Here is a 14,019-nt window from a genome sequence, read left to right on the forward strand (position 1 = left end):
CACAGACTTGGTCCTGTATGGGGGGAAAAAGCAATTTACAACACTTAATCTCAAGAGGGTAATTTATGACAATACTGGTCTTTGCCCTTACCTGCCACTCCCTGTGGTTACTTTGCAAAATCTTCCTTTTCTGGCCTCACTGCTTGTGTTTGTTTTTATTCTTGTACTTACAGTTATAGGAGAGCTTTACAGACCTTTGCCACTTCAGAAACCCATCCTTACTTCCCATGATAAACAGCTTCACCCTGCCATCACCAGTGCTGGAATTGGATATTCTGTCAAAGCTGCTCTGTATCCAGCTCCTTGGTTGTCTTTTAGAAATTCTTTACGACTCCAGGTGACTTAACCCTAGAAATGTCTCAATTGTCATTTTCCATGGTTAAACTGTTAAACTTGAAAGATAAGGCAAATGTTTATAGGACTTCAATTTCATCTGCTCCTTTAATGTGTTATAAAAATATTTCTGGAATCCCTGGATAACACTGGGCATGAAACTTTAACACTTTATTAATGGTACTTCATATATACACTACTGTCTTTTCAAGCAGATCTACACGACAGCAAGTTGAACTGTTCTTCATTTGTTGCTCAAGGAAGTTACACCTAGCATAAACATGGATTATTGTAGTGTTGTGCACAGTGGGTCTAGAAGTGTGTTGTCAAATAATGGGATCCACTCCAGGAAGGTTCTTTATGAATATAATAGTCATAGGTGGTCCCTGGGACAGAGAGCTTGCAGCTGAAGGCAGAATTCGTGTAGGAGGGGCTCAATCAAGGAAGAAGAAAGGTGCATGTTGCAATGGCAGCCAGTGTTTTACACTTTTGAAGCTCAGTTTGAAAGATCAGAAATTACATGGCTCAAAGCTTTTGAAAAACAGAGACTGAAGGATAGGCAAAAAGGGTGGGGTGCATAGCTCAGGGCAGACTCAGATATTCAGGCGTTCAAAAACCACTTTCTTATTTTGTCCTGTGCCTCCAGTTCAGTGTTACTGTTACTTCTGCTTTGCAGCCTTTCCCTAGGCCAGCCTAAGGTAGGGTGTGAGAAGAGATCTGGGGTGGGTCACTCCTTTTCCTTTGAGTCAGTTGTCTCCTGGTGTTTCTGAATCCAAGAAAAGCATCAGGAAAACAGTGGCTTTGGTCATCTCCGCTCTTAGGGTAAGTGCTAAAGAAAACCTCCAACAAAAACCCCAATACATACATATAGGGAATATCTCCTATCTGTGCAGTGCCTACTTTGAACTGTTAAAGCAACTTTTTGATACCGCTAGTTTTTACAGACTAACAATGTGAATTTACACAGAATATTACAGATAGCAGTACTGGCGTTCTTTAAGCTGGCAGGGCTGGTTCTGCAGGTTGCCTAGTCCAAGATTTTGTCCAAAATGTTTGTCAGGTGGTGGTGCAGGACACGGGATTCCACTCAGGATTCCTTTCCTGGAGGAAGTCCAGGCACAGAGGGAATCTTGCACAGCAGGCTGAGGACGGGAAGGCGCAGGCTTTAGTGGTAATTTTGAAAAAGCTACTCCCATTCCCACTTTTTAGCCTCCCCACCTTGTCTCGCGGCTCTGGAGACGGATGCGCAGCCTGGATCTCCTTCCAGCCGCAGTGCAAGCCGCACGGCCCGCAGCTCGGTGCCGGTCCATGGGCACTCTGCTCGCAGGAGGAACTCCCCGCCATGGGTGCCCCGCCCGGGAGCGCGCAGGGGGCGCGCAGGGGGCGTGCAGGGGGCGCGCAGGGGGCGGGGCCTCGCGGGGCCCGCCCCGAGCGCACCAATCAGAGAGCGGCAGCGCGGGCGGGGGACCGGCACGAGACCAAGGCGCCAAACAACCCTTCCTCCCTCGGCCGCCGAACGGCGCTCCCGCCTTCCGCTCCCCCAGTAACCAATCACAGCCACGATCCAGCTTCCTGTCCCGCCCCCAGAGGAAAGAAGCCAATGGGAGACGCAGCTGCTGCGGCGCTCAGCCAATCAGCGTCTGAACCATTAGAAAAAAAAGGAAGAGCGGAGCCCGTTAGCTCCCGCCCGTGACCTGCGGCGGTGCTGGGCGTTCCGGCCGTGTGGGGCGTTCGAGCCGCGGTCCTGGCGATGCTGCCGGGGGCGGCGGCTCTCCTTGGCCGCTCGGGCCCCGCTGGGCCGCTCTTGCCATGACCCGACCGCTCGGCGAGGGGCTGCCGTCTCCGGTCCCTCCCTTCGCCATGTCCCGCCGCCATGTTACGCCGGCGGACGCGGGCAGAGAGGCGGCCCAGGAGTGCAGGTACCGGCGGGACTCGGGAGAGGAGCGGTCGCGGTCGTCGGCGGGCACCGGGCCCGCCTAGCGGGCTGCCCGGCTGCCGGTGTGCGCCGCGGTGCCCAGGGCGGGTGGCAGGGGTCGGCTCGGCGCGGGTTACCGGGACCTCCCCGGGAGCCTGCCCCGGTGTTCCAGCCGCCAAGGGACCCGGCGGCGGCCTCCTCATCGGAACCGGCACATGGAGCCGCCGTTCGTCGGCCGAGGCCTCTGGCAGCATCCAGGAGTCTGAAGGGAGTGTCCAGCTAAGTTGTGGCTGGCATTTCCAGTACATCCTTCAGAATCGCGGAGCTGTCCCACGTGTGGCCCCGCAGCTCCTGGCGTTACCCAGCCCACCTGCGGAGCTGAGCGGCTCCAGCGGTTCGGTTCTAACCGAGAGCCTGGGCTGTCGGTTCAGCTTCCGAAGCTGCTCCGGCCGGGACCGGCGGCTAACGGTGCTGCAGGACGCTGCCCGCTGCAAACACTGACCGTCACCGACAGCGTTTTCTGCCTTGACAAACTTGTCTGCTAGCTAGAAATTCTAATTCTGCCAAAGACTTGAGGTTTTTCAGAGGCTGCCGAGTTGTTTCTTGCTGAATGAGACAAGTCATAATTTTCTTATGCTGTTAGTAACACCTTAATTTGTTCAGATCCTCTGTTTTGATAGCACTGCCTTTTAAATAGAGGGGATAGGGTAAAAATAGTTAACTTTTTCAATCTTACTTTTTGCCCAGGAAAGTGAAACGAAACTTTGTAATTTCGGTTTTGTTGCAGTTGAATTTTTCTATGCAAGTTTCTGGTTTGGCTGGTTTTCTTTTCCTATTTTGTTTTCATTTTCCTGCGAGCTTTTCAAGATACTCTGTGTCATCAAAGATATAGTAACTTTTTGTAGCTTATTCCTGTGTTAAGTGAATTTGCTATCTTGGAGCTATTGCTAGTGTATTCCAATACGGCTTTTTAAAAGGATAGTTTTTGGCCAGCCAGACACAACCAGGAACGTGGCTATAAACACTGACTGCTTTTATCAAATGCTCAGGGGGTTATTTTTTAAGGCAAGTGAAAGTATTTCCTCCTTCCCTCTTCCCTGCAGGCTGTGTCCTTAGTTTTGAAAGGCCTGGAAGGTCTGTTAGGTTCATCTCCTGGCCATGCAGCTTTTTTCTTTTGTTGTGTGAGATCATGTGTATTTATGGATTTTGCATTTTCTTTTGGATTTTTAGTGGTCCTTGGTGTTTCAGTCGAGCTGAGATTTCACAAAATATGGTGTGCTAGTTTTTATTTGGGATAAAAAGTCTTGCTGAATTTATATATATTGCTGAAAAGTGTTAACTAGGGCTGTATAGTTGAGACAGATGGATACATTGAACAACTGTGAGTGTCATGTTAGCAAGAGTGAAACACAGTAACCTCCTACTAAAGGGTGGAGATTCTCCTGAGAATGGTTTGTGAACAGTTATGGCCCCATTCACATAGAAAATCACATTTCTCTTTTTACTTTCATATGTTTGTGAAAAGCAGGTTGGATGGCCCAGTTATTCTTCACTTTCTTCCTTGTACTGTATTACATTCTTTCTTTTTTTCTTTCCCCCACCCTTTGCTTTTGTCTGAAGTTCCTAGTGCACTTCCTTGTCTGAGACCTTATACAGAATCTTGGCTGGACAATTCCTCACCCTTGCACTCCAAAAAGCAGGGTTACAAATGCATTGGTGGATAAGCCCCTTCAAACAAGTAGTCTAAGACAAATCACTCATCATCTCTTCATTCAAATTAAACTTGAGGGAGAAGGGAAGTGCCTTCATTCCCTGTTATTTTTTACAAGGCTTTGTATAATTATGGAATAAGCAGAATTTTTGTTACAAAGGTCTTGGATTTGTAATAAAAGACGGCAAAAAATAGAGTAACATGGGAAGGACATAAGCAGTCATTTGAAATCAGTGGCTATGGAAACAAGGACAGAGATGGCAGAAGGCCTTGGTTTTGGTTTTGTTACAAGATGCCCTCGGAGGTCACAGTAACTGAGGTTCTTGTTAATAGGACCCTTGGGGCAGATTTGAGAGAAAGAACACTGAATACCTGGTGTTTATATGTATATACACGTATGGGGTTTATTTTAGAATAATTTGGTTGCAATGGAAATGAGGTATGTAGCCATTATGGTTATTATCTCTACTAATGTGATAATACAAAAGTATGAAAATATCACTTAAGAAAATACATAAGGAAAAAAAAGCAAGGATAAGAATAGATTGTGGAGAGATATCATTGCAATTCCGATGTCTGCTGCTCAAAGTGATGCTTGCTGTCTTGATCAGTTAGGGATGGGGGAAGTCCCCAAAACAGAGTTCAGTGGGTTAATAGACATTCGGGTGGGAATGCCCAGGTACCTCCCTTGGAAAGGATGAATTAAGTCTGTTGCAAGGCCCCAGAAATGAGTCTGGGGGCACTTTAGGGGTCTTTGATGGTTTATGACCCTATCTTAGTCTGGTGTTTCTCATATTATGTCTTATTAGGAGGGATAAGCACCTTCAGGCCTAGGTGTGAAAATCCCAATACCTCCCCGTGGGTGGGGAGGTGTTGTTTGACACCTGAGCCATGTGTGTAAGGGAGGACACTGATGTGATAAAAAGCATTTTCCCACCTACACAGGGTCTATGCCTTATTCACCTTATCTGGCTCAAGCCCCAGCTCGTTTTGTCGCGGCCATCCTCCCGTGCTGGGTGTACAGCCTCTCCTGTCTTAGGCAGATCAGAGGTTTCAACACAGCACACAAACCCCCCTCTTCTTCCCCCTTCCATTGCGGGGTGCAAGCCTGGGCCTCAGCAATGTTGTTTGTTTGAGTCAGTGACCTTTAACATTTCTGTCCCTCACAGTTTGTCTTCAAGATTTAAGTACAGAGGGGAATCTGAGTGGTAACTGAAGAGGAGATGTGGCCTGCCAGCAGTGCTTCATGTGCAGTGTGGGGCTTTAATGGGGAAGGAAGAAGTACAGTCACTTAGGAAAATTTAGTTAGGAGGGGTTTGGAAGGATACACAGTGTGGAAAGCTGTAGGCACCGGATGGTTTTGCAGCACTTGGAGAGCACTCCAAGCAAGCAGCGGGTGTGTCCTGAGGAATGCGAGGTGGAGAGGGCTTTGCTGTGAGCAGGTGAGGCCAGTGTGGAGTGCAAGGAGGTCTAGGGCAGAAAAACAAATCCGGCAGCAGCAATAACAGTGAATAAACCTGCATTTAAGTCTTTGGTTCTTCTGTTGAACTGAAATATGGGGACCCTGTGTGCAGAAATTTTTCTCTTATTTGAAAGTAGCTGAGCGATGTAAGCAGCCAGAGTTGTTAGGCCGCAAGTTGAACTTAACTTGAACGACAAGGCTCTGTTGAGTAAGTCAAAGATGGATTATAGCAAAACGTGGGTCTAACAACCTGAACATTAACAGCTGTTAGACTAGACAATGTTAATGGCTTAAATATTACTTTAAAATTAATAGCTGGAGTGGACAGCCCATAAATCGTGGTATGTGAATGTTAACAACCATATTACAATATGGACCACAGAACCAACTGAAATTCCCCCTGAAACAGCCTAAGAGGGCGTGAATATGACCACAGAGCACCACTGGGTAGCAGAACAGTGGACCAATGAAGACTGACAGGATCCCAGACCCTAAAATCACTTATTGACCTGGACTGCTGAGTAGTTCAGATTGCCCAGGGGTTTTTGTTTGCGGTTCCTTTTTTGAGGCACCAGCTTAAGCTACCACCAGGTAACTGATTTGTGCCAGTAAACCTGTCTAATGGAATTGAGATCCTAGTGTCAAAAATTTAACACTGTTGATGTAGCATGAGGGAAGAGCACACGTATATTGGCCTATGTCAAAGTGAGCTGGGACAAGCTGGAGGTAGCCAATCTTTGACAAGTAGTTTCTCTGCTTTCTTTGGTACACCAAACCTAGTTTTGTGCACTCACAGATTCTGATTACAGGTGAATTTTCACTGAGTTACAGTATCTTCAAATATCAGTGCTTGTGGGTATCCTGATTTAAGAAGTATCAGTGCATTATAAACAGCTCTTTGTATTTCTGTACATGCTAAAAACACAAAAGCCATGTTAGAAAATGCAAAAGTGATGGTTAAAAGCTTAGAGAGATGCAAGATTAAATCAAAATTAATTTGTGAGCAGTGGTTTCCTCTGGTCTCATTCATTCTAGGCCATTCAAAAATGGTTATGAGTCTGTGAGGACACAGTCATTTATGGATACTTGAATATATTACCTTAGATTCCGGAGTTAGTAGGTTTTGCCTTGGTTATCACTGTTGCTCGGGCAGTAACAATGTAAGAGGGTACAGAAAGACAGGAAAATGTGGAACCAACCTCTGCTGTTCCTGCAACAACATGAACAGTTGTTCAATACTTCGTTTGAACTTTGAGACACTTCCAAAACTCTGTATAGCCTTAAAGTCATTAGCAAACTGTGTGGAAGAAGATACCAAGTTCACAGATTCTGATGTATTTTGTTGTTCAGATTGCTTGTTGTTCAGCCAATCTTCCCATTTTTCAAAGTGATATTCTTCAGTGGAGAAAGCCTTGGTGTTCTCAAGTCCCAGTTGTTCTTGCCAGAGAAAAAAACTTCTGATTTAAAGCTAATAATTATCTTGTAGGTGGCTGTAGGCTGCTGTCTCTGTTGGAAGCCAGGTGAGATGCTAACTTGAGTTAGCAGCTCAGAGTAATAGTGGACATGGGGAGGTTGTTAATGTCATCACATAATGTGCTGTTCACACCTAGAATACTGGATGCAGGTGAGGTCAGTCCCATTCAGGAAAACGTAGTTTAAGGTGAAACGGTGCTTAAGATTTACAGGGATTATAAAGAAAACAGTTTGAGTGAGGAAATTGTCAGGTTAACTTCATTAGCCAAGCAGAGTGAAGGCTAGAAGGTGAAGAGGATGATGTTTTTTGATTTATCAGAAATAAGAGCTGCTGGCATTAAAGAAAATCTGTAGAAATAATTTACAGTATTTTAATTATATAACAGTCACCAAATGGGCATTTAGGTGTTGTTCTTTTAAAATGATGAAGTTATGTTTTCTCTTTAGAAACCAGATGATTACAGATTTCTTCAAACCAGTTTTAAGTCAAGGTAAATATGTTGTTTTTTTAAGTGGAAGACATTTATATGAATTTTAATTGTGTTAGTGTGTACAATGGTTTTCCAATCTCATTCCATATTGGAGCAGCAACATAATAACAAATATATCAAAATGAGCGCACTTAAATTTTTTCTAATAATGTAAATGAAAATACTAATTTCCTGTTTCATTTCTTTAAATAGTGATGTAACTATTAGTTCAAGTTATGCCTCATGCTTAAGCCAGATTGTTTATAACAACTGAAGCTGCATCATAGGTCATGTGATTCTTTGCATAGCAGTAGCAAAACTGGATGGTTAAGTTAATTAATTTTGGATTACATGTGGTAGAGAGAGAAAATACCAAGTAATACACTATAATGAGGTTTGTTTTGTATTTTTTTTTTTCTTCCAGTATAGTTTTTGTGATAATTAGTCTTTTCTCTCCTAGACCATGGCCATAAAGACAGAACTGTGCTGTCCTCACCAGACAAAGGAAATGTAAAAGATGAAGGAATGGGACTGTCAGTTTTACGCACTGAAGGTTTTGAAAAGAATTCATCTTCCCCAAAGAAGGTCAGAAGAGAAAGATGCCAGACCAAACACCAAATGAGTCCTGTGGTAGGTGTCTTTTGGAAAAGAATTGAGGAAAAGGACAGTGTAAACATGTCAGAGAATGGCAGAGTGTGCAGGCCCCTGGGTTCGCTGTACCCAAAAATTGTGATTCAGAAACTCTTCGTTGCTGCAGCGTCTCACATGTGTTCCTTGACCAAAAAGGAAAAGACTGCCTAGCCAGAACAGGGAAGAAATGACAAGTGTCTGGGTGTAAGGAGAGCACCATTGTCTTATGGAAATAGTTGAGAAGAATGACTGTATGGACCTCACAGACTCCAGCTCAGACTCTGACAAATGGGTTTCGCCTCCAGAAGCTGATATTTGAAAAGCCTGGGCTGGAAATAATGGCACTGTGAGCGTCACATCTCTGTGCTCAAGCCTGATTTCCCCACTGCCCTGCTCTCCTACTGATTCTGCATTTATGTTGTCACTGGAAGCTCTCTGCAGAGAAAGGGAATGGGAGAAGCAGAAATTGAAACAATCTTAGCCACATTCTGTAAAGCCATTCTAAGGAACAAATGTTTTGCATCAGGTGTTTTTAAGAGAGTTATTAAAGGTGGAAATCACTGACCTATCAAATGTAACAGAAGTTTATGTTCTTTTGCAATTCCTTTGGAAGTTTTAAGTCATGCTTGGGTAAGCTGATTCTTATTTATTTTACAATCTGGTTCTTCATCATTTTACAATCAGTGAAAAATCCTGTTTTAAAAATAGGGGAGATATTCTGGGCTAGATGCAAGCATAGAAATGCAATAGAAGTTGTAACTTGAAATTGTGTTTTGTAGAAAAAGATGCCTTTATCTTAAATGCCTTATAATCTTGTGTTTTACAATGTGGCTTAGGGAGCAGACTGGCAAATTTCTGCTATTTAGAAGTTGTAGTTAATAGCAGTTCAGATATACGCATTTAAGTCAGTATTTAGATAGAGATGGGAGTGGTCCTATTAAAAATATAGTATTTAATTACAGGTTGCTTTTAATCTGAAGAAAAAAATTATGATTTGGGTTCTGGAGAGATCTTTGCAGCTGTGTTTTAAATTTTTCTTGAAATGAGGTCTGTTAACATATTTATGGGGGTGTGTCAAACTAAGTCTGTGCTGGATTCAACATTGTTTTTAAAAAGTATACAATTAACTTTTTTTACTCCCTCTGTCTTTATTTTTAGGGAAATGGATGTCCTATAAGAAAAATAATGCCTTTTGGTTCAAGGGAGATTGCCTCAGGTAAGAGCATTGCTGTTATTATAGAATTAATGAATCAGTCAAATTCATCACTTTGTGTCTCTTTTTAATGGCTTTTTTCCCTTGAATTTTTTTAATTTTCTTTTACTAAAACAATATTTGCTGCTGAATAGTCAATAGTATTTCTAATATATGGCAAATTTGAAGAGTTTTTAAAGTAACTTAAGATTTTAGTGTAAAACACATTAATTAGAACTTAATTAAAATTTGTGATATTTCATTTCTTAAAATCTTGATCCCAGATTATTTTTATGGTTTCTCTTGTGCTTTGGATAATCCACGTTTTCTGTGGTGGTTAGTAAATTGTGCCTTTCAGTTTAATCCAGGAAGAATTTTCTTGTTGAAGCAACCACTAAAGTTGAGCTGGTATTTTTGTTGCTTTTTGACCTTTTTAACCACATAATTTTGTTCTATGGGTGGTAGAATGGAATCTAAAAAGCTTGAGGTAGGTCAATAGGGAGATTAAAATTTAAAAAGAAAAGAAAGGATGTCTATGGCTGTGGAAACCCATCAGACTCTTTGCTGCTCTAGTTCTAGTTGACTTAAACAGGAGTTAGTTTTTTAAATGGAAAGCTGTTACATGTTTGATTTTTTAGAACTAAGATTGTTACTATTTTGATTTTTTTAGAAGTGATAACGGTGTTTTATTTTTTTCTCCAACACTTCACAGATGACCCATCTCAGCCAAGGCTAACACAGTTTTTGGAACATGAGGCATCTATTCCACATGCATTTAGAACATCATCTGAGATGGCCTCTGGTGCACCAAAGAGCTCAGCTGTTCCTTCACACTTCCTTAAGGTGTCCTTTGGGCTATCCAAATCAAGAGACTCTCCTGGGAAAAGAAAACACACTGCCATGGGTGTGGATGTAGACAGTTCAGATCAATCTGAAGTGAATGACCCTGCTTTTAGTAGATCATCTTCAAAATGCAAATATAGGAGGTGTGACTTTGTAAAAAATATATTTTTAAAGTCTCCTCATGATGATGTTCTTCAGCTCAAAGAGCCTGCTGCCCTGTCTAGACATGATTTGACTTTTTCAGAGGAATTCCTCAACTCAAGCAATGAAAAGGAGAAAAATAATTACTCTTCTGTAGGTTTGTCATCTTCATATTCTGCACACAGTCCTGCTAAAAATAACCACATTTCTGTTGTGGATACCAAAGAGAATCAATTGCAGCTGGCTAACTCATGCTTTTTCTTGGAAAAGTCCCTTTCTTTTTCTCAGGAAAAAAGTACTGTCTTGCCTTCCCCCCAGCATTTAACACAAACAAAAGGCGTGAAATCCCCTCTCCAGTTTGCTGGCTTATCTCAGGTATTGGATGCTAAGAAAGAGCAAGATAAAAGACCAGAAAAACATGAATGGAATAAAGGATACAGTATTCAACCCAGCAACAGTTTTTCAAATACAATTAATGAGGTTTCTGAAAATACTCCTGATTCTGGTGGAATGGAAATCCCTGGGACGTTTGGACTGTCCCCAGAGACCGGTAAAGGTGTTCCCCCTTCAGCGCTTTTGACAGAGTCTTTCACGGACAGTGATGATGAGTCTTCACAAACCTCAGGAGAACTAGAAGTTAAAAGGAACTTTACACACAAGTCCAAGCTGAACAGAAAATGGCAAAGCAGCTCTGAGAGTGAAGATGACATTTTGGAATCCATTCTAGATGATGATGATGAAGAAGAAGAAGAAATTTTAATGCCGCTGCAAAAAATTCTCAGTTCAAGTCTCAAGCCAGAGTCAAGAACTCTGGAAGACTCTTTTGACAGTGTTTCTCAAGACACTGTAACTCCATTACTGAAGCTTCATGTAAGTTGGCTAAAAACAAAAAAAATACATTCTTTCAAGTATTCTTTTATGGATGTTATTTGCAAGAAAAATAATATAGATTTTAGCACAATACAAGGCCCAATAGGTGCTAAGTTATTACCCCATATTTCAAATTTTAGGAGAATGAAATTTTACATAGTAGCTATATACCCCCAAAACACAGTCAGAGGCCCAGCTGAATGGAGATATCTCATACTCAAAAATCAAACTGCCTCCAACCTTATCTGTTCCATCTGGCACATACAGACAGCAACTTGCTCAGTTGTGCTAGTGATCTAATTTCTGCTGTTTAGTTCAGTTTTAAATAACAAGCTGCTCTAGCAGATGAGATGTCCATGTTCGAGTACCTCTTCCACTACCATGCAGGGCACAAACCATGACTGTGTCTTCTAAGAAAATTGAGTAAGCCTTGTAAACTCAGTCAAGTTTTTGTCTAAGTATGCCAGTAGAACTCTTGCTAACAGTAGTCAGGATGTGTGTGACTGATTGGTAATAGTTACTTTACATTAATTTCAGTCAAAATTGTATTCTGCACCAACACTCAGTCCCCTCTTGCTGATTCTCATTAGCCCATTAAAGCTACAGCAGAGTGTAATGAGATAGCAGATAATCAGCTTTGTTATGTTGTATCTTTATATTATTTTCTCTCTTATTTGTAATGCATGATAATTCATAATTACTTGTCTGCAAAACTGCTTACTTGGCTTAAGGATCCTGTGCTGCTGTACAGTTACAGTGTAGGTGGAGCAGGGATGTGCTTGTTAACTGTTCTTGTCCTGGGAATGTCTGAGAAGGATGGTTTATACTGCCAGATTGATTTAGCTCTATCCCTTCTGGTTGTTTCTAGGAGTTCTGGGGTTCCCCCCCACCAAAGTTGGGAGGTTATTTTTAGAAGATGTGTGCAGTCTAATGTTTTTGTTTTCCTAGTCAGGTAAGATTTTCATGAGTCGAAGGAAGGAGGAAATTGATGTAGATGTACATTCAGAGATCTGTGTGCTAGGCTCCAGTCATATATCCTTGACACAGTCTGTGATTGTCAGACATCTGCATATGAGTAAGTGTGGTGTTTTCTTTGAGGTTGTACTTCATGGAAATTGGAAGTATTTTAGGATTTTAAAAAGTGGAATGAATTCTGATCACAAGGGATAGATGACATCTTTGAATCCCTGTGTATAGGATATTATGGTGATGAATTGGTCTGTGTTTTTAAAAATTAGTTCATTTATTCAATAAGAACTTGTCAAATAGGTAGTGATTTTGAAGTTTTATTGTAAAATAATGTTTTAATAGGGAAGGGACCTACCTGCAGCAGGTCTTAGTGTGGCATTCCTGACAGTTAGTGCAGGTTGAAAATGGCTGTATTATTTAAACAAAGATTTTTGTACTGAGCCTGGCTGGGTTGGAATTAATTTTCTTAATAACAGCTGTATGGTGCCATGTGTTTCAGGCAAATCCAGTGTTGATAATAGACCAGTCTTCTACTTATTGTGGAGCAGTACTTGCACAGCATCAAGGCTTTGTCTTCTTCCCATGCTGCCCCCCTAGACCAGATAAAAAGCTGGGAGGGAACAGAGCCTGGAAAGCAGACCCTGGATGACCAAAGGGATATATTCCATGCCACATAATGTCATGCTCAGCAATCAAAAAATAAAGTGGAGGGAATTAGTCTGGCTTGTAGCCATTGCTCAGAGTGTAGCTGGGCATCCTTCTGCTTGTCAGAGGTGTTGAGTGACTGCCTTTTGAATTGCTTTTTCTTTTCTTGCTTATGCCTTTTCCCTTATTAAACTGTTGTTATCTTAAGGTGTGAATTCTCTTGTCTTTGCTTTTCTTGCTTTTCCCTGGACCACTGTCTGGGGAAATGACCAAGCTGTGTGGTGCTTAGCTGCTGCCTGGGGTCAGCCCATCACTAGTTTCTGGAGTGGAAAACTAACAGCAGGATACCTGTGTAAATTCTCTCTTCTGGCTCCCCATTCCTCACACTTTTCAATCTCTGATAGGGTTTATTTGTTGACTGAGTTACTATCTCCAAGGGCAGATGTTGAGCAGCTGTAATTATTTAATCTGTTCTTATGATTCTGTAATCAAGAGTGTTATAGATCAGAGTTGTATGGTTTCATATGTATTTCACAATCTTGGCCAACATGACTACCTGGTTAATGGTTAAGCCTGATAAACACACACAGCCTAGATCAGATGCTTGTGGGACATGTCTGTGACCACAACATCTGGCTGGCCTGTTCCTGATTTAATTAATGGCCAAGTAAGACAAAACAGTTAAGAGCTGTCCCAACACTTCCATGACGGTGATTTTTGCATATACCCACAGTCTTCTTTTGTAAGAAAGGGCATGTGTGTACATTGAAATAAAGTTTTGATTTCTCAGTTCAACAGTTACTTGACAGATATTAACCAAATATAAAATAACCTGAGAAGTGTTCAGCTTTCCTACACGATTTCCCACACAAAGACATGCTGCTTGCTACATTTAAAAGGTGACTGTATATCAGGGTGGTGTCAGAAGAGCTGTGCTTGTCCAAAGAATGGAATCATGGCCATAAAATATTTCAAATCTGTTGTATGCTACAAGATGAATAAAAGACTGGCAACTGAAAAAACAAGCCACTAGCAAAATTCGTTAAAATTTTGTGTTGTTCTGTTTATTAGCTCCTTAATTTGGTTTTGTATTGGGATTTTGATTGGAAGTTTTGTTTTGTTTGATTAATTTAGAGGTGATCTAGCAAACACTGGAATTTTGCCCTCTAGGGACTCTGAAAGTAAAAAAAAAATGAGTAATTTTTGGAGGTTCTTTGTCTCATGCACAAGAATGGGGATTCCTGGGGTCTCAGTGGATGATAATAATAGTAAAGTTGTGAGGTTAGAAGCTTCTGATGGTCAGGCTCTTTGTGAAGGTCAGCCCCAGACATGCAGAGACTTGCTTCACTGTTCAGATCCACTGTG

The 14,019-nt window shown here is 42.0% G+C and overlaps 1 protein-coding gene and 1 long non-coding RNA gene across 14 annotated transcripts in view; one reads left to right on the top strand and one right to left on the bottom strand.

Annotated features, from left to right (window-relative positions):
- SLF2 (SMC5/6 complex localization factor 2) overlaps nucleotides 1–14,019 on the top strand; it is a 65,919-nt gene that overhangs the window by 35,418 nt on the left and 16,482 nt on the right. For 3 of the 13 annotated variants that reach the window (XR_015289694.1, XM_086899103.1, XM_086899105.1), the window contains exons 1-5: nucleotides 1,735–2,252; nucleotides 7,342–7,385; nucleotides 7,825–7,994; nucleotides 9,153–9,210; nucleotides 9,899–11,040. Coding sequence is in view for 10 of the 13 variants with exons in the window: in XM_086899103.1 (XP_086755229.1) it covers nucleotides 2,143–2,252; nucleotides 7,342–7,385; nucleotides 7,825–7,994; nucleotides 9,153–9,210; nucleotides 9,899–11,040 (1,524 nt within the window). In the remaining 3 variants the exon portion in view is untranslated. Of the gene's footprint in view, nucleotides 1–1,734; nucleotides 2,253–2,307; nucleotides 2,887–7,341; nucleotides 7,386–7,824; nucleotides 7,995–9,152; nucleotides 9,211–9,898; nucleotides 11,041–14,019 lie in introns of those variants that run through there. The other 10 variants (XR_015289695.1, XM_086899104.1, XM_086899106.1 and 7 more) reach the window with 5 other exon arrangements.
- Nucleotides 426–1,709, bottom strand: LOC111931267 (uncharacterized). Its single transcript, XR_002865492.2, has 2 exons — nucleotides 1,552–1,709; nucleotides 426–1,475 (listed from the first exon to the last, which is right to left on the bottom strand). It is a non-coding gene; the product is annotated as an uncharacterized LOC111931267 (long non-coding RNA).

This window comes from Cyanistes caeruleus, chromosome 8 (genome assembly GCF_971803275.1).
Source record: "Cyanistes caeruleus chromosome 8, bCyaCae1.hap1.1, whole genome shotgun sequence".
Classification (NCBI taxonomy): domain Eukaryota; kingdom Metazoa; phylum Chordata; class Aves; order Passeriformes; family Paridae; genus Cyanistes; species Cyanistes caeruleus.